We start from the raw sequence: 20,770 nt of genomic DNA, 5'->3' as shown, positions 1-20,770 counted from the left end.
CAAAATACAAGAGGGTGGTGGGTGGAAGGGATAAGAAGCCAACAGAAACGTGCCTGTCTTGACTAGCTTCCCCCAACTCAGATAACTCTTAAAAGGAAACGAGGCCTGGACTCCCAGTGATTATGAATATGGGGCACACAGGTATGTTTTATCAATGTGCTAACTATGCCCAGGTTCGGTCTGTATCCACTGAGCAAAAAACTGCCCTATGTGGAGTTTATTTGCTCCAAATGGGGCAAAAGTGGTAAGCGGGTACCGCCAAACCTGGAATGTGTGCATCTGGGTAGGAAGTGAGCACACACCATGTGCCAGGACGTTATGAATAATGTGTATCCAAGACAGGACAAGTCGGTACCCTGTGCGCCTGCGCAGCTTCTTCGGGAGCGCCAAGAAACCAGTTACTGAAATCCCCCTGCTCGAGACCTGTCGGTTCTGCTCTTCGGGCGCCGCCGTTTCAGACCTGAGCGTCCACCCGTGACACCCAGCAAACCCAGGCCTGGTAGGTAACCACCACGCCCCCGCTTCGCCTACACAGTGCTCGCCAGAGCTACGAAGACTGTAAGGTTACGCGCCAGAGCCGCTACGAGAAGGAGCCCTCTGACATAACCACACCCTATATTTTACTAGGCCGCGTCTCCTTCGTTGGTGAAGTACTTAGTCCCGCCCCCTGAGTGATGTCATTAGCCACGTATCACGTTTCTACGTGTCTCAATCCTAAAAGAGGAAGTTACGCCAGGGATTCGCGAGTGTAAGCGACAGACCTGAAAGAATCTAGGCTGCCTGAGCAGAGGGGCGGTTAGACGGCATTGGAAGGCGCCGGAAGTGGTCGTGCAGGGGCGGGGTGGGAAAGGGGCTGGCCAGCCAGTTTATTTGGCTGCAGCCGGCCGCCGGGGAAGGGCGCTCTCTCCATCCACTCCGAGAGCCTGGCCCAGTCTGGGGGATTCGGTCAACATGGATTTCAGGGAAATTCTCATGATAGCTTCTAAAGCACAAGGCGTCAACAACGTACCGGTAAGTAACCGCAGGGACGCCCCTGTAGAAGGTCCTAATCTTCAAGTTCGGAATGTGCATCTGTCGGGCGGAATTTAAGGCATCCGCGCCTCTCGGCTCCGAAAGGGGAAAGACCTGAACAATTGTATTTACTTTTCCTGGGTACGGACTTCTGGAAACTCGGGGCGATGATGGGCGGGGGAAGAGGCAGAGCCTTCCAGCGAGTGGGTTTTGCTAGTTCAGTTACCCCTGCAACAAGGACTTGGCGGTTTGGTTGTTTTAGAGTTGGGAGAGAGCTGATGAGTGGAGTCGTGCCTGGCACACAGTGGAATCTAGCGCTAGTAGTTTCTGGCTTCGGTATAAACTTCTGCCCAAAGGTTGGGAGGAAGCATGTGTGTTGGAAGATCAGGGGTTTTAGAGACTTGGCCTGATAATACTTTTGGCTGATTTTCCGCCGATTTTCGCATCAAACATTTAGTGATTTCCCGAACAAGTTCTCCTGATTTGTGGCTCCACCCACTTAACAAACAGGGTGGTTAAATTCTCTCCTAAGGATCACCTTTTGTGTTGGGAAGAGAAATTGAACTGATTCCACGAAGTGCTTGGCTAACAGCATGGGTGAGCTAGTTTTAGCTTTCGTTTACTTGTGGCCTTTCAGATTTGTCTTTGTTTGAAATACAGGTTCCATTTGCTCAAGTAATGTTTGCCAATTCGCTAATCATCGAAGAGGTGGGGAGTACGAGGGTTATGGGGTTGTAGCAGTTTTGCATAAACTAATCATTTCTGGATTCTCAGACGTTACCCACAGGACAGCTGTAAACCGAAAAACTGCTTTGCGATACCTGCGGTTTGAGCAGTGAGATGTAGAACAAACACGTACAGCTCTCTGTTAGAGTCAATTCAGCTGGAATTTATTGCGATCTCACTGTGGTCTGCGTTTCTTAGAATTTTGTGTATTGCAATTTTTTTTCTCTCTTCTGTACTTGTCTTCTGATGCTGGCTCATTTTTTTATCCTTTTGAAAACATCGATCCGAAGATAGTAAAATGATTGGTAAAAAAAAAACTGATATCTATCAGTTTATTATCTGTTTAGCCATCTCCATCCCAAGTACTCTTAATAATCATTCCCTTCAGCCATGAGTCATATGCTATGCAGGTTGAAGTTCTGGGCTTTAAGCCTTTGACACCTTGAACAACAGAATTATTTTCTGCATCTGTAAATTTCCTAGACAAGTCAGTATTGAATCTGGTAATATTGGACCTTTGAATTAGATCCATATTTAATTCTAGATTCCCAAATTTCAGTGGAGGTTAAAAATAGATGATGATACTAATTTTGATGCTCAAGAATGTTCTGTGGAAGAATTGAAGAGTTAGTAATTTCTTACTCTAAAAACCAATAGCTGCTGGGAAGAAAGCAGATATTCCTAGAGCAGAGGCAGATTTTAAAATATGTGTATATTTCAGAATATACACATTATCTATTGATCTATCAAAAACTGGAAGCAGAAGGGAAAAACAGGTAAATTGGTGAGGTCATTCAAAATTTAATAGATGAATGCAGGCATATGTTATGAAAGCAAGCTTTTTTATCTGCCTGACCCTCAAAAAGTTAGTAAGCCTAGAAGTTGATTTAGTTAGCAGCATTATAATCCTTATCATTTTATATCACATGAAGGTAGAGGTGATATCACATAAGAAACTGTTGAGGAATAGAGCAAGACTTTAGTTAAATTTAACCCATGATCTTGCATCAACCTGATTCATCTAATTATTCTAAGTTATATTCTTCATCAGCTCAGAGTCTAGCCTTTAAAGCACACCATTTGTGCAAACAGTGTATAATAAAAAGGCCCAGGAAAATGTTTTCTTTCTGCAGGATTCTTTTTTCTTTAAAGTCGACTGGAGAAAGATAACATTCTTATAAAATAAGGTATTTTAAAAATTGTGGACACTTGTAAAACATAGAATGTTAACACAAACCTATATGCCTATACCTCATATTTAACACATATTAATATTTTGCCATTTTCATATTTTTTATTTTGTTTTTAGATTTTATTTATTTATCTTTAGAATGGGAAGGGAAGGAGAAAGGGAGAGAAATATCAGTGTATGGTTGCTTCTTATGCGTCCCCCGCTGGAAACTGGCCTGCAACCCAGGCACATACCCTGACTGGGAATTGAACCTCCATCCTTTGGTTTGCAGGCCCGTGCTCAATCCACTGAGCTATACCAATCAGAGCTCCATTTTCATATTTTTAAAGAATAAAGCATAATTCATACACCTAAAGAGTCTCCCAGGCCTTGTTTCCATTTTTAAAAATGATAACACAGTACAGAATAATACAGATTCTTATTAAACAAGTATCCTCGTAAACCACCATCCAAATCAAGAAACATTATTTCAAGCCACATACACCCTGCTTGACATTAACTTTACCGATTAATTGGTATTCTGAGAACTACAGAGTTTGCAGCGATAGCACCATCCCTCTCTGGTGCATAGTTCCTTTTTCCTTTTTAGCCATCTTCTCCCCCACCTTCCACTTGACTCCTATCAGACCTGAAGTTCCGAGTTAGTCCTCATGGTTCCTGTGTCAGACCTTCGCTGCAGAAAGATACCACTGTTGATGATTAGAGTAAAATCCAAGGCAGGCTAAAATCTAAAACACCTGTGCAGCCACTTTGACCTCTTTGCAGGGCTTTATTTTCAAGAGATGTCTGTTGAATCTGACTTGAGAAGCAATGAACATTTCCCTAATGGAACATTTCTTTTTTCTGTTGTTTCTTTCTCAAAGAATTGGTTATTTTTATAATGTTTTCATTAAAACATAGAAAGGATTGCATCATGCCTAGAAATATTAGGCATGCTATGTTTCCCAGTGGAAAACTGAGTACAGAATAACAGCTGGTCAAGGTGATGTAACCAATCATTGTCATTAACTCTGTTTATATTTAAAGGAGAAAAGACATTTTTCTCCCTGACTTCCTCTAGGAAAAACAGAGAAATTGTCTTATTTTGATAGAATAGCTTATAATATGTTCTTCTAGGTTTCGAATAGCTATAATTAATGGCTTGTAGTGCATGGTCTTTATCACAGTGAGACTGTGAAAATTATCCCAAACAAGATACCACAGCTCTGATGTGAACCTCAAACCAAAAGTAAAGGGGAAACCTTTCTGTGGTACCAGATATTATAAAGATTTTTGGGGCTGTGGCTCCTTAAGGAGAAAAATATAGGTACTGAAAATGGAGCCCAGGAACTTTAAGTGGGATGGAAGTTACAAATGTCTTCAGGGAACAGATGGATATTGTAAATTCTTGAAGTAGTCTGGATATAAAATGATAGGTGCCAAAGCTCCACATATTCCAAAGAAGCCTACCATTTATTACAATAGTTATATTTCCCTTTATAAAGAACAGTATGGCCCTGGCTGGTGTAGCTCAGTGGATTGAGCACGGCCCTGCGAACCAAAGGATTGAGGTTCGAGGTTCGATTCCCAGTCAGGGCACATGCCGTGTGGTACATTGATATTTCTCTCCTTCTCTCCTTCCCTTCCCCTCTAAAGATAAATAAATAAAATCTTAAAAAAAAAAAACAACAGTATGGGCCAACAAAAAAAGTTTGTACAGGGAGTGACTATGTAACCCTTGATCTGTTGGGTTAGCCAAAAAGTTCATTCAGTTTTCCCCATACGATGGCTCTGGTAATGCTTAGTTGTCTTAATTTCATTTGAAACAATTTTGTTGGATTGTATTGCAACAATCAGTGTCATATCAGTGTACATGAAAAAAAATGATCAAAATTGGTGAATTTTTTGTGTAGCCATTTTAATATTGAAGATGGAAGAAGATACCCGACATTTTCGGTGTATTATGCTTTATTATTTCAAGAAAGGTACAAACACAAATGAAAAGCAAAGATTTGTATATGGAGGAGGTGCTGTGACTGATGGAATATGTCAAAAGTGGTTTGCAGAGTTTCTTGGTACTATTGGCATTTTGGCCAAATAATTTTTTGCTGTGGGGCTGTCTTATGCATTGGAAGATGTTCAGCAGCACCTCTGGCCTCTGCTCACTAAAGCCAATAGCACAGGGGTGTCAGACTCATTTTCACTGGGGGCCACATCAGCCTTGCAGTTGCCTTCGAAGGGCCGGATATAATTTCAAAACCTTAACAGTTAAGGAGTAGTTATATTTCTACAGCCCTAAAATTATTTTGGCCCTTTGAGGACAACTGTGAGGCTGATGTGGCCCCCGGTGAAAATGAGTTTGACACCCCTGCAATAAGCGGGGGATACCCAACATATCAGGATTCCAAATCAATGAAATTATTGGGGAACATGAAAAATGTGTCTTTTAGAAAAAACTAAATGGACTTTTTGGCCAACCCAACACAATCATTTAAACTGGATTGCTCTCCACTCTTGGATCTGCCGATGGTTCACCCAGTGCCTGGTGCAGCTGTGGATTTCTAGCATCGAGCAGTGTTTCCCAACCAGTGTTTTAGGGAAAGGGTCTTGTAGAGGCCGCTGCCCCCGCAGGCATTGTTATTTCCTTCCTCATCATTACCTAGATAATCTCTTTCTGAATAATAATGGCAAAGGCGATTAATATTCATAGTGCTTACTCTGCCAGGCACTGATCTAAGCACATTATATACATATTAATTTAATCACTATAATAACCCTATAAAGAAAGTTGTTTTACAGATGAGGAAACTAAGGCCCAGAGAGATGGAGAAACTTGCCCAGAACTACACAGTTAATGAGTGACATGGCAGACTGGCTCCAGAGTTCTTGTTGTTAATCTCGAGCCTTTGTTGAATGAGGAGAATGTATTAGATACAGGGTGGAAAGGAAGGTTGTCATCTGTACAGCCTGAACCACCGAACCCACCCAGCTAGCTCCCTGTCCCCAACCCCAGGCTAACATAGTCTTTAAGCAGTAACTCAATTGGTTTTATTTATGACATTTCTCAGTGTATAGTAAAGTCTGATGGAAGAGAGATTTACACTGCATTTGAAACTGGTAGAGAAATTTCCAGCCTATTAGGGATAGTGCTTGCATGGTTAGCAGAAAGGGCCTGAGGGTGAAGAAGATAAGAGAAAGCTCAGTGGTGGATCTGTTTGAGGTAATGGCACTGTCTGAGAGATAGGTGGAAATTAGGGATGGGCCTTTAAGACTGAGGTCAGAGCCCTGCCGGATGTGGCTCAGTGGATTGGGCATTGTGCTGCAAACCTAAACTTAGTGGGTTCTATTCCTGTCGGTACATCCCAGGTTGGGGGTGTGCAAGAGGCAACCAGTTGATGTTTCTCTTTATCTTTCCCCCTTCCCCTCTCTAAAAATCACTAATTAAAGTCTTTAACATTAAAAACAAATACTTAAGAAAGAAAAGATTGAAGTTAGAGGTAGAGATGTAACTGTTGGAATTAAATTAGAAATAAGGTATGTTGTAGTGGTAACACTCTTGGACCCACATCAGACCTAAATTCAAATTCACAGCTGTCTGCTACAAACCGGAAGTGCATGGTTGTCCTACCTGGGGCATTTCTAATATACAGGTTGGACTAGAGGCTCTGAAGTACCTATCTGATATTCTGTTATCAGATATATTATAAACACAGTGACAGTAAATTGTACATTTAATGCAATAGGAATCTTGAATAGCATACTTTCTGATTGTTTTATTTTCACCCTCTTAGCTACCCAGCTGAACATGCATGGTGCAAACCATTGGATTTGCAGGCCTACATTCACTCCCTATGATGTTTTGAGATTGTAGAAATTGTGTGGTTATTAAAGTTAAGAATATAGTCTTTGAATATTCCTAACTCCTAATTCTAACCAACAATAGATCTCTAATGTATGTAAAACCATCAGGAAATTTATATCTTCTACAATTACAACAATATGTTACCTCCTGAGTAAAGAACAGCTTGCAAGAAGGGATTGACTATTGATTCCAACATAGCGTATTTGGTGAACACATATTTCCAGACTGAGAGCTCCAAAAGAAAAGGCTTTTTTCCCCCTAAATTTCCTTTTTATTGAAGTTATGAGGTAACACTGGTTCACAAAATTATACAGGTTTCAGGCGCACAGTTGTATAACACATCATCTGTACATTGTATTGTGTGCTCACCACCCCAAGTCAAGACTCTTTCCATCACCATTTATCCCTCCTAAACCTCCTCCATCTCCCCCCAACCCCCTAATTTTCTTAATATGACTCTGGCAGTGTAGTCTCAACACAAGAACACATGTTTTAAAATTACTTAATGTCTTCTAGGTGTGTTGGCTTTAGAATCACAAATCTTGGCAAAATCTCTGGTACTGTATTTAAATGGCATAAGCTTTACTGTTGTGGATCATTCATTGGAGTCCAGCAGAATGACTGAGTTGGCTTACAGTATAATAAAATGAAAGAAACTCTTGTCCAGCTGCTTTTCATGAAGCTCAAACAATGAAGCAGCCTGGTGCCTTGAATCAGATTCAGAGTTGGTGGGTACATCTTCATGTGCTGCTGCAAGAGCTAAATGTGACCATCTGATGCAGGGGAAAGTGCCAAATGGTTCTCTGCCTTATAAATAGAATATAATGCAATCCCAGCCTGAGGCTTTCTGCAACATTTTCATTGAGATGTACAAGGGGGGAACCCAAATAAACCTGGAATTTATTTATAAAAAATTGTGTATTTATTCTCACGTTTAAACTTTGGTTTCAAAGTACTCTCCATTTGATGTAATATACCTATTAAGACTTTTTCCCACTGCTCAGAACAGTCCTTGAACTCATCGATTTTGATGCCTTTTGGTTTTTCTGCCGTTTTTTGTTTCACCTCTTCCACATCAGCAAAACATTTCCCTTTGAGGACTTTTTTCATCCAGGGAAACGAAAAAATTTGCCCAGGCAAGGGTGGGGCAAGGGGGCCATGCCATTTTTGGTCAAAAAGTGCTGAACACTCAGTGAGGTGTGAGCAGGTGCACTTGTAAATCACCCATCATGAAATGGGCAAATGTGTTGAAAGAATCTTAAAAAAAAAAAAAAAATTTACTGAAGCCAAACACAGCCTGCCACACCACCACCAGCTGGTGGGTTGGTATAGACGGGTTCTAGAACGCTTACCTAGCAGGGGAAGCCTGTATTTGTACTACAAGGGGCCTGCCCTCTAGAAGATAGTTCTGGTTTTGGGGGGAGGGTCCCCCATTGTAATTCACATACCATAAAACCTGCCCATGGTTTTTAGTATATTCACAGTTCTGCAACCATCACCAGTATCTGGTTCTAGAACATTTTCATCATCCTCAAAAATAATCTCTTACCTTTCAGCAATCACTTCCCACCCATTCCCCCTCTCCTATTAACCCTGGCAACCACTAATATACTTTCTGTCTCTGTGAATTTACCAATTCTGGATCTTTCATGTAAATGAAATCACATACCTAGGGTAGCATTACATAGTGATCATTATCATAAAATAAGGTAAAATGCATAGGCCATGAATAAATAAGTAGAAGTGATTATACAAAAATATATGATTTTTTATTTTGAAAACTTAATTTTTACTTGACTGTATTATTAAGTTTGAAAAGACACCTTCAAAGGCCAAGAGAATGCCTTTTGGAGAATGCTTTGTAAGCTGGTTCATAACATCTTTGAACTGAGAAATTATATTTCTCAATAAAAATTAAGAGATAATTAGTTTCTGAAACCATTGTTTTCTGACCCCACTGGTAACCCCACGGACCTTGTTTTCCCTTCAGGTGCCTGTATTCAGCAAAGAGTAGCTTTTCTTCTAGTCATAATCCCATTAGCTATCTCTTAAAGTTCCAGGTTAAGAAGAAAGGTGTCTGTCCTGAAATCAAATCAGGAAGTACTTACTGCTTAATACATAGATAACAAATCGATCCTATTTTAAGTAATTAACACAAACATGTAATTGGTATTTTTCTGTGGGAAACATGCTTTGATTGGGCAGGTGAATCTATGGACTGTACAGTTAGTTGGCAGGGACAGGAAAGTCTTAAGTCTCAGCAAGAAAAATCTACCCTTCTTCCTGGGGAGTGTATGCACCTCTGCTTACAAATCCGTGTATGTCTTTATGCAACTGGATTCTTACTCATGGTGGTCCTTCCATTGTGAAATGGTGACCTTCTTGTCTATGTTTGAGGTTCATGTAAACCAGGACAATTTTATATGCCTAGTTGGTAAGCAGTGTGCTCCTTCTCAGTCTTCTTTTACCTCTCCTTTTCTCCTTTAAGTGTTGGGCCCCAACCTAGTACAGGAAGGGTCTACAACTAAATTTACAAAGGTAGGGATTTTTTTTAAAAAAGGTATCTCATTATGACTCAGCCAAGAGGACTAGGAAAGAACTCTGGATGTCTCTTGGGATTTCTCTCAGTCAGAGATGTGTCAGTTCTTAGCATTGTAATCACGAAAAATTTGCAGGTTGATTAGGGTGTGCTTCCTTGGCTGGTTGCTTCGTTGGTAGACTGACTTAGCTGGAACTTCCGGCCTGTTTCAAGATGTCTTGTATTTGGCAGCCATACGGTAAGCATGGATCCTTTGGCTTTCCACCAAGAATTTCATATACACTTTGGGAATCACTTTTTGGTTCCTGAGTAGCTGAATTTTTTCTCAGAGGATAGTGTTTCTTTTTTAACTAGTACAGCAGTAGGTTAAATGGATAAAAATGTCATCTCTCTAATAAGACAAAAGAGGGAAGGCATTTAAAAAATCTTTATTCCTAGCCCATAAATTTAATGTGGGATGATCCTGGAGATGAGTCATCTCAGTCTGTTATTAGCTCTATTTATCATACTTCTTTAATGATAATTACTTACAAAATGGAAATCTTTGTCTTTTCATAGTTCAAATGAACAATATTTGAATGTTAGTCATTTCTTGATGTGGTTACATAAAAAGTGAAGCCTGGAGAAATTCCGTCTGTGCCAGGATGGTTATTTTCTGGGTAGTCAGAGTAAAATCTCAGTGTTCAATGCTGTAAGCAGAATAACCTGTGTAGCCATGAGTAGAAAATCGGCCGGAGTAGGGTACTCAGGAAAGAACATAGCTAGCTGTGAGGAGTAATTTTTATTGCTAGTTTGAAACATCGGACGTTTAAATGCTTAGAGAAGAAGGCTGCTTTTTGTTGTTGTTATTTAAGATTTGATTTATTTTAGCCAGAGGAGAAGGGAAGGAAAAAGTGAGAGAGAGAAACATTGATTGGTTGTCTCTTACAAGCCCTCAACCTGGCCTCCAAACCAGGCCTGTTCCCTGATGGAGAATTGAACCAGTGACATTTTGATCAGTGGGACAACACCTGTCCTGCTGAGTCGCACCAATCAGGGTGCAGGCTGAGTTTTAGATCAGAACTTTAAAAGTCCGTTCTAAGTGGTGATTGATTTCTTTTTTTAACCCCCAGTCTAGGTACCTTTTTGGATAATAGCCTAAAAATAATGTTTCTCTGAATTTTTCATTGATGCATCATTTGGGTAGTAATAGAGAAGCTCTGTACATAAAAATAGCTTTTTGTAATCATATTTAACCTGAAATTTTATGACTAAGCTTTAATGTGGATTATATGATCTCAGTTATTCAGATTAGGTTTTTCAGTCAACATTTAACCCTCTCTATTGCCTGGCAAAGTGCTATATACTGATAGACAATATATTTTTTAAAGTTGAATTATTTGTAACTTTTACTGTTGTTTTTTTATTTCTTTTTTAGAAAAGGTATAGTTTGGCAGTGGGTCCTCCTAAAAAAGACCCAAAAGTTAAGGGTGTTCAATCAGCAGCCGTGCAAGCTTTTCTCAGAAGAAAGGAAGAGGAGCTCAGACGAAAAGGTACATTATCTATTGCCTTGCTCTTAGTTTTAAAGTCTTCCACCTTCACAGCTTGTCCTAGCCAGTGGATGTTTACAATAATGTAACAGGCTAATGGGTTTATTGCATATGTGTAAGAGGCAACTGCATAAATCACCTGTGTTATGTTGATCATTTGCATGGATGTTATCTTTTTTTTTTTTTTTAAGATTTTATTTATTTATCTTCAGAGGGGAAGGGAAGGAGAGAGGGAGAGAAACATCAATGTGTGGTTGCCTCTTGTGTGTCCCCTGCCGGGAAGTGGCCTGCAACCCAGGCATGTGCCCTGACTGGGAATCAAACCGCAATACTCTGGTTCACAGGCCTGCGCTCAGTCCACTGAGCTACACCAGCCAGGGCCTGGATGTTATCTTTTATTTCCTCTTAAATAAAAGCTTTTTGGGAATAGTGACCCTATCTTCTAATTGGCCATAGTAACCCCAGTAAGAACTCTATTCCTTGACTTTGGTTCCGAATCTGTTTCTAACCTATTTTGTATTTTAATTTAAAAGTTATTATTGGAAGGGCTATCTAAAAGATTGAAATAGAGGCAGTTTTTGAAAACCAGTAAACTCGAGAAGTAATTTCACTTCATGAAGATGAAAAGGAAACTGACTCAGTAGGTTTAAGTATTCATTGCGTCATTATAACAACTGCTAAGTGGGTACAAATGTTCCCTTAACTTGGTATATTTATTCGGTATGAACTGTTTTCTATATTTAAAGCTAAAAGCCAAGTCTCTCACTTGCTTAGTCATATAGAAAAACCCATATGTGACCCACTTATTATGTTAAGATGACTCAGTTGATACTTGTTCAAGTGACTTCCTCATTTGATTCCTAGATGTCTTCAGACTGTATTGTTTCAAACTAAGTGTTGCTTATGTTTTGGCCACCTGCTGGTTTCAGATGAACAGGCTGTTATCTTGAGATCTTGAAATGTGTTCTCTTTTTGTCCCCTTTAGCCTTAGAGGAGAAAAGAAGAAAAGAACAACTAGTGAAAAAGCGAATTGAGCTAAAACATGACAAGAAAGCGAGAGCTATGGCCAAGAGGACGAAGGATAATTTCCATGGTTACAATGGGATTCCTAGTGAGGAAAAGTCAAAGAAGAGACAGGCAGTGGAAGGCCACACGAGTCAGGGAACAGACCAAGAGTACGAGATGGAAGAAGAGGATGAATTCCTAGAATACAATCAAGCAGCATCAGAGCAGGAGTCTGAGGAAGAGCCAGAACCTCCCAAAGTTGAAAGCAAACCAAAGGTCCCCCTTAAAAGTGCCCCACCACTCATGAACTTCACTGATCTGCTGAAGCTGGCTGAGAAGAAGCAGTATGAACCAGTGGAAATCAAGGTAGTAAAGAAAACAGAAGAGCGGCCTATGACTGCACAGGAACTTAAGGAGCGAGAATTTCTTGAACGAAAGCATAAGAAGAAGAAACCTGAGGCAGATGCAAGACTACCTCCAACCAAAAAGGCACCCTCTCAGAAAGAAAGTGTGGGCACAAAACTTAGCAAAGTTTCTGGGGACAAACGTCCTTCTTCCAAAGGTGCTCCCCTTCCTCACGCTGGGAAAAAATCCAGACCCATCACTGCTAATGAGAAACACTTGGGTTTGTCTTCATCCAAATCCATGCCGAGAGAGAGGACCAAAGCGGGATCCGGCAGTTGCTCCCAACCCCCGCTTCGTGCAGGCCATGACAGACCTGTTTTCAATGGGGCTGGAAAGATCCACTCAAATACTTATTCACCAAGTGTCCCAAAGACTTCTGTTAAAGGGACTCAGAAATCTGCTGAGCACAAAGCCAAAAAATCTCCTCCGCATCCTAGCCATTCCAGGCCTGGGCCCATGGTCACCCCACATAATAAAGCTAAGAGTCCAGGCAGTAGGCAGCCAGGCAGCAGCTCCAGCTCAGCCTCTGGGCGGCCCAGCATAGGGACTGCTCGGCCTACAGTTAGTTCTGGCGCCGTGCCTAGGCGCCAGAATAGCAGCTCCAGCTCAGGACCTGAGCGATCCATCATTGGGACCAAGAGGCCAGCCAGTGACTTAAATCCTTCTGGACGGACAGTCAGTGGTACAAGTGGCCCTAGACGACCCATCAGTGGGCCAGGTGCCTCTGGGAGATCTGTAGTCAGCTCTGGTGGTCCTGGGTGGCCTGTGAATACTCCACATGACCTCCGACGACCAGTGAGTAGCTCAGTGCCCATGAGGCGGTCAGTCAGTGGCCCTGGACATTCAGTAAGTGGCTCAGTTCCAGCTGGACGGACTGTTGGTAGTTCAGGCCCTGGAAGACCAGTGAGCAGCTTGGGAACTGGGCGAATAGTTAGTAGTAGTAGTAGCTCAGGACCCCCCTTGAAGCCCAGGTGCACTGTTGTCTCAGAAACAATTTCTTCCAAGAATATCATTAGCCGGCCCAGCAATGGACAGATGAACGGAATGAAGCCTTCCTTGTCTGGCTACAGATCTGCCCAAGGTAAAATTGCCCCTCGCCCTGAGAGTATTTATTTGCCACTAGGAAATTGGAAAGCGTACTTCTTTATACACCAGAGACACTGTAATCCCTCTATGTGCCCTTTAATGTTTTCTTATGTTGCTAGAATCCTGATGTTTTGTCTGTCTTGTGCCTGAGAATTCTTGTAGTGATCATGACTTGGAAAAGTCTTTAGAAAGACTTATTTAATTAGCGCCCTTGGTGTTTATCTCTGTAATATCTTCAAGTTTAATAAACACAGCTTTGTGATTTTTGTAAGACAAAGACAGTATATGTGCCTTATATGGCTCAGTGAATGGATTCACCTTTTCATGAGACTAAAAGAGACTGGTCTTCAAGTATGGGAGTGTATTTGTAAGCTTGAAGCCTTTGGTACATTACTTATTCATCAGATGTTTGTTTAGTACCCAATATGTGTCAGGAACTGTTTAAGACCGCCCTTGTATTTCTTCTCCTTATAGTGAGCAACATTAAGGCCCTAGCTACTAAACCTAGGAATCTCCTGTCCCAACGTACAGGATCATTGGTGGCACCTACTGGCTGCTAGGTCATAGTTTCTCCATGGTAGAAAGTATTTGTTAAAGTGCTTGTTAGGCACCATGGAGAATACAAAAAAACCCAAAAGATTTTCATCCATGCTTTTAACTTCCTAATTGGGCTAGAATATTGGATCTCAACCAAGGATGATTTTGATCCCCAGTGAACATTTGGTGTGTCTCGGGGCAGGGGATGCTACTGGAATCTACTAGACAGAAGGCAGGGATGCCGCTGTTATCCTAGAGTGCACAGGACAGGCTCCCCCTAACAGCAATGTCAGGCCCGAAGTGTCAGTGATGCCAAAGCTGAGAAAGAAGCCCTGAGCTAATGAGACAAGCCTGCAGATTAAAGTTATAGGAGAACAACAGGAGTGTCTGTAATCGAGGACTAGACAGCAGCTATTCCCAGATGCTGGCCTACTGATTAATGTCCATCTTTGCAAAACTTTTAATCAGTCTTTTGGAAAAATGACAAAAATAAGGATATGTAATGAGTTTTTCCTAAAGTCAGATTTTACTCAGTTTAAATAACTATCCATAATTCTGAGAATCTCTCCTACTTTAATGAAATTATGGTACGTTTGGTGTCTTGTCTTTGTGAAATTAGAAGTTAATGATCCTATGCTATTTGGCTTTTTTTTTTAAGTTGCCAGTCTTTTAAATCCAGGAGAATTTCACTAAGCTAGAAAATGTAACAGATACTTCTGAGTCCTGGGATATACAGGAACTCTGTTCCTTGTGGGTGTTGTGAAGCAGCAGGGGTGGGGTAGGAACGGCTCCGTGCCGTGCACTAGCCCGCTGGCTCTGGTTTTTGAGACTACCGTCTTCATGAGTTCTCAAAATCTGTTTATGTAGAACTTTTTGGGGACTATTTGAAGGGTTTTTATTTTTTTTGGGGGGTGGCTATTTTAAGTTTTAATGCTCTTATAAATAATGGCTTTTCTATTCTTAGGTCCTCAAAGGCTTCCCTACCCTAGTGGTTATAAAAGGCAACGAGACTATGAAGAGGAGGAAGATGACTATGACTCTGAAATGGAAGACTTTATTGAAGATGAAGGAGAACCTCAGGAGGAAATATCCAAGCACATTCGAGAAATCTTTGGCTATGACCGAAAAAAGTAAGGTTAAAGAAGATTTAGATACACTTTTTATTTTGAATAACTCATGCTAAGAGCAAAGGCATGAATACAATTCTTAATTAGGAATCTTTGCATGATTTAGATTTACTTCTTTGGCATTTAATAACTGAGAATTATGTAACTCAGAATTATTTGTGTAGTTCCTTGCGTGAGATCCCAATATTATCCCTTTTCAAATAGTTGTCTTTGTAAGATACATAGCTAATGTGAATGAAGCAGTGTGATGTGGTAGAAATAGATTGGCTTTGAAATCAAAAAACCGTCCACAGAGCTATGTTGAAAACTGGTCTGCTCTGTTGCCTGCTTTTGTTTGGTGTAACAAACCTTGCACTTAAGTGTTATCCCTGGGCAGCAATGTGGGACCAATAGCATTAACATTATCTGGGAGCTTGTTAGAAATGCACGTTCTCAGGCCTCACGTTGGATCTCCTGAATCCAAATCAAATCAGCTTTATTAGGTTTCCTGGTGGGTGATACACACATTAAAACTTGAGAAGTATTTAAAGGTAGATCGCGGTTTGAATGAAGGTTCTACCACTTGCTAGCTAGGTAAACTGGAGTAAATAATTTGATCTGAAATGGCATTTGGAAGGATTAAAGGAGGCAGTGTTTGTGTAGAACAGAAAGGCTTTGTCATAGTGTCTGTCCATCAACAATTGCTGCCTCCTTCAAAGCCACGGACAAGGAATATGACAGCAACCCTAAGGTTTTTGTTTGGGGGGGGTGTTGGTTTTTTTAAAGGCATTTAGTAGAAGAAAGAACTGAATTAAAGATTAGATCTAAAAATCTGATCTAGCCCTGACTGGTGTGGCCCAGTGAGTTGGGCATCCTGCAAACCAAAAGGTCACCAGTTTGATTCCCAGTCAGGGTACATGCCTGGGTTGTTGGCATACGAGAGGCACCAATCAGTGTTTCTCTTGCCCATCGATGTTTCTCTCCCTCTCCTCCTCCCACTCTTCCCCTCTCTCTAAAATAAATAAGTAAAAAAAATTTTTTTTAATTGTCAAAACTAGTAACTTTTAAAAAATAAAATTCTATGTAGTGTTATTAGAGCTATATGTTATTATAGCTATTAACCTGTGTGCTTCAGTCTATGTTCTAAAAGTCCTTTCCTCCCTAATGATGGCATGAAATTCCTATGAAACTTATACGAAATAATTTTCACATATATTGTGCTTTTAGGATTTTACTATGAATTATCACATAAGTAGAAGTGAGCTGAGAGTAAGCATTGTTGGGTCGGTACCTTCCTCAGCGCTGGATTCGGGGATCGGGGGGTAATAGGAGCTCATTTAATTTGTCTCAGAAATGCACTTCTTCTCATCCTCTGCCCACTCTATTCCCAGCCAAGCAAGGAGGAGTACTCCTAAATGTGTTTGATTTAGTTATAAAGATGATTTTAAAAATAACAGGATTTAGTTCCTTTAAAAAAATGAATTTTTGTTTTTAAAACAGTTTTGATTTCCTTTTTCCAGATACAAAGATGAAAGCGATTATGCCTTACGTTACATGGAGAGTAGTTGGAAAGAGCAGCAGAAGGAAGAAGCAAGGAGGTAGGAACAAAACACCACCTGATTTTTATCCCATGTGTAGACATGACCTACCTCTCCTTTCTGTTTGCTGCTTCCATGGCACCGTTGGGAGCAGGGGCTTTGGGCCACACAATTCTGAATTCCAGTCCTCCTCATTTGCTGTGGGACTTTAGACAGATTCCTTAGCCTTTCTAAATCTTGTTTTCTTATTTGTAAAATGAGAACATACTGCTTTTACTGACCGACGGATTGTGAGGAATAAGATAATGTGGACAAGTTGCTCTGGGCAGCACCTCATCCACAGAGGCTCACAGGAACTGCTGGAGGCTGCCTCTGGTCCCGGGACAGCCTGTTCCTGTTTTTGTTCTCCGCCCTGATTCCCTGTCCGCATCAGACACGTCTCAGCCCTGCTCCCAGGGCCACTGCTGGCCTCCGGGCCCGATAAGGGACACTAGATTCCTTCGGATTCCTGTCTGGCTACCTAATAGCAAACGAATGATAATTTCTTAGGTAGAGGGAACAAGTGAAATAATTTGTAACTTGGTGAAATATTTTTGCCTTAGTCTCAACCCAGAATATTAAATCTTTTTCTCCCTCTCATCCTCCCTCTCCTGTAACTAGGTATCAAACTTCAGTGTTAGGAAGGCACAGGCCCAGAATGTTAGTTTTGTATAAACGTTTCTTGTTCTTTATTTTTAAAAGCTGTTGAGATAATTTCTACTTTATTACTTATGAGAATATTAAAGTATTTTGTGTTGAGCTTGCACCTGAGGTCTTTTTCTCCACTGTAATTTGAGTCAATGGCAGTGGCTTCTGGTAAAAATATTTCTGCTAATCTGTTTTCAGTGGTAAGGCCTTGGAGGCATTTTGAGTGCATAATACAGTCCATCTGAGCTTTCAGTCAAAATTTCATTCTTTTTAAAGAAAGTAGTAATTTTGTTCGTATTGACAAAGACATTTCTTTTCTTTCTTTTTTTGGACAGTTTGAGACTAGGTATGCAGGAGGACTTGGAGGAGATGAAACGTGAGGAAGAAGAAATGAAATGCCGAAAGGGCAAGAAGCTGAAAAGGCATTAGCTGCTGCTTTTATTTATTTTTGTGAAATTCTGGAGACACTCTGCTGCAAGGAAGTCCTGCCTTCTGACTGAAGAAGCCCCTTTATCATTTTAGATTTATACTTGGGTCCTAAGGAGAAGGAATGCATACTGTATATTTTGAGCATAAAGTATTTTCAAATACTTTCCAGGGTGAAATCTGTAATGCAGATGACATCCTGCCCAGTGAGTGCTCTTATGAGGCAGGTGCCAGCCTTGACCCTGATGAGCTATGCATTCTAGTGTGGGGCTACTTGACAGTCAGCCGATCTTCCCTGTTCCTTTGCTAGGTTAGAAAGGAAAAAAGATTGCTTCTTGACTTCATAATTCTGCTGATGCGTGAGTGGGGCAATGGCCGGCTCCCAAACTTATTTTCTTTTCATAAGGAACCTGGCCCTTGCACGAATGTTGCCAGCAATAAAGTGACCTGTCCTAATCTATGCGTTTGGATTGAGAACTTGAAAATGTAGACTTAGAGTAGGCTTTATAATTATCAGATGGAAGTCATCTCTGTGACTTTGAAGTGAAAAGTAGAATAAATTATATTGTATTCTGTATTCATGGATTGGATGCTGAGCATTCTTATTTGCTAATTTAGGTGATTAGGCAATTAAAAAATTCTCAAGTTAAAATACAAGTTATGCCATTTAGTATAAAAATATTTTTTTCAAGCTTTCCTTTGTAAAATAGACAATGTCATTTCTGATTTTTATCTAAAAATTCATTTTTATATTGAAGAAAATATTTTACTCAAAAATTAGAGTTGAAAAAGTAATAGTTTAAAAAAATAAGCAAGTGACATGTGAGGCTGCCCTACTGCCCACCCCCCACTGTAAAGCTACTTTGGAATCCAAGGTGCCCTTGTATCCCTTAATATTAATGACTTTGAATTTTTATCTTAAAAATTCCTTAGCGATTAATGGCAAAAACCAAAAACTAAATTCATGTGTATCAAGAGCACCACTTTCTCTTTTTGCCCATATTGCACTTTTATTTCAAACTATGCACTGTGAAGAGATTTTTGCCCCCCAGGTGGAAAAGGATGTTCGTTATACTGGGCTTTGTTCCACTTTTCTTTAAGCCCTAGCTAAAGACCTGCTATCTCTTAAGCCTCAAATCCCAGCAGTTCCACTCAGGCTGACTTAGGTTCTGGCTGGAGAGAAGCCAAGTCTCAAGGAAAGTCAGCAACAGAAAATGAGATGGTGAGAGTGGAGAGCATTTGTCCTTGATTCTAAATGTGGAGGGTTGGGGACAGCGGGACATAAGCTTGTAGAACAGCTATACAATATTGTGGCTATTTAAGCCATTGGGTGATGATTAAGAAAGAGAAGTTGTTCTACAAAGAATCCTTACTCTTCAGTAGGTCCAAAACTTGTTTTGGTGTATTCCTTTTTATCCATCAAGCTTTCTTTATTCTCCAAGTTTGAGCATTACAGATGACCATCATCCGCCTTCCTTCATGGGTCAGCTGTGTGACCTAGTCCCTTAAAACTCTGACTCATTTTGAATTGACTTTCAAACTTTGAAAGTGCAAGGGTTTAATTTTGAAGTTGAATCCAATGAAAGGTGTCGTTATCCCTAGGAATAACACCCTTTCTAATGTTCCACACAGACTGTTACACTGGTGGCAGAAAACCCTATTAACTGCCTCTCACCCATCTCGGACCTTCAGTGAAGTTGCGGAAAGGGTAGTGAGGTTCCATGTGATAAACCAGGTTGGGAACAGCATTTCCTTTGCTGTCACTTAACGTGGTTTTTCCTCCAGAAGTTTTTATTCTTGGATATATTTTTTTCAATATTCCAAACTCTCTGATATTGGCCATTACAATCAAGTACTTGTTACAGATGAAAGATTTTCGGTGGCTTAAATTAACTAGCACTTTACTCAGTGATATTGAGCAGCCATTTGTACAGAAAGGCACCATCGTGCTAGAGAAAAGTTGCAGAACTTGGTGAGGAGTCAGGCTGTGTCCTGTGCCTGTCACTTCTGAGTGCATTCCTTCTGTAATGTAGATGTTAGTTTTGCTATTATTTAACATTGACATTCAGAAAAAGGCACCTCTGTAGCTCATTTTTTTTATAAAATTGAGTCTTTCCAGTTAGTTTTGGCCTTGTTTCCAAATGTGGTCTTCCATTTTGATCTTTAATTCCTGACCACTTGTACAAAAAGCTCACAACCTTTCAAGAAACTGGAGTAGGCTGTTATTTTATCAGGGTTTACAAATTAAGTGCATGACTTTTAATGTACTCTCTACTGTTCATTTTCAGATTTTCCTAAGTCAATATTTGAAGATGTGCCTTTTATTGGGTAATGCTAGTTCACGAATGTAGTAATGTTATTCCACAATTGTAATAATGTTACATGATCATGGGCGTGGTGCTCTAACAGATGATGTGAAAGGAAAAGAGTTTTCATAAAACTCATATGCCTCTGATTGCACAGTCCCACTTGCTTTTAATGTTGCTATGACAAAGCAAGGGGCACTTTCTTGTAAGGCTACTTCAGAACTTTTCTTAGTATTTTCTCTAAGCTACAGTAAAAGCTGTTATGTCCATCTGGAGGCCAGGGGACCACCTGTCACGGGCAGCTTACCTGTGTGCCGTGAAAAGGTTCAGAGACTGTTAGCAAAAAAGAAAGTCTATGGGAACTCAAAATTTTATGTTTTAAATGGAATCCCCAAGATTTTCTCCAAGAAATAATTGACTGTTTTTGTATTTTGTAACTTCAAAGCAGCTATTAGTACATTTCTGAGATGTAGCAGGAGACCAAAACATGTTTGGAAAGAGAATAAATCTATAAGAGAGACTGGTTGGTTTATTTTCAATGTGCTGAATATATCAAACTACTATTTATTTTGTGTGTGTATGTGATGAGACAAATATTCAGGTGTGTAGTGTATAATTAAGAATGGGATATAGATTTCTTTGGAGTTATTAAATCCATCATGTCTTTTATGTAATGGATGAATCAAGTTTAGAAGCATTTATAGTTTAGCTTGTTAATCTGGTGCTGTTGACCTGCAAGAGAATCTACTTTTGCATATATAGGTGAAAGTTTTACAATTTATGTATGAAGAAATTGTAGGCATTAAAAATATTTTATTGATATTTTCCCTGGTTTG

General features: G+C 40.3%; 1 protein-coding gene across 2 annotated transcripts; it reads left to right on the top strand.

Annotated features, from left to right (window-relative positions):
* The first annotated feature begins 369 nt into the window (after positions 1-369).
* SPTY2D1 (SPT2 chromatin protein domain containing 1) lies at positions 370-20,751 on the top strand. Of its 2 annotated transcripts, none has more exons than XM_053673022.1 (6): positions 370-499; positions 10,727-10,841; positions 11,824-13,329; positions 14,836-15,001; positions 16,498-16,575; positions 17,538-20,751. In XM_053673022.1, exons 3-6 carry the CDS (start codon positions 11,901-11,903, stop codon positions 17,629-17,631), a joined length of 1,767 nt encoding a protein of 588 aa, XP_053528997.1. In that variant the 5' UTR covers positions 370-499; positions 10,727-10,841; positions 11,824-11,900; the 3' UTR covers positions 17,632-20,751. The 2 variants fall into 2 exon arrangements, with proteins under 2 accessions (XP_053528997.1, XP_037006405.2); XM_037150510.2 differs by lacking the exon at positions 370-499 and adding an exon at positions 789-1,011.
* The last annotated feature ends 19 nt before the right edge of the window (positions 20,752-20,770 follow it).

The sequence above is a fragment of the Artibeus jamaicensis genome, unplaced genomic scaffold (genome assembly GCF_021234435.1).
Source record: "Artibeus jamaicensis isolate MK-2021 breed Jamaican fruit bat unplaced genomic scaffold, CSHL_Jam_final contig_797, whole genome shotgun sequence".
Classification (NCBI taxonomy): Eukaryota; Metazoa; Chordata; class Mammalia; order Chiroptera; family Phyllostomidae; genus Artibeus; species Artibeus jamaicensis.
The sequence above is the reverse complement of the archived record's forward strand: the minus strand, read 5'-3'. Positions and strand labels throughout refer to the sequence as shown.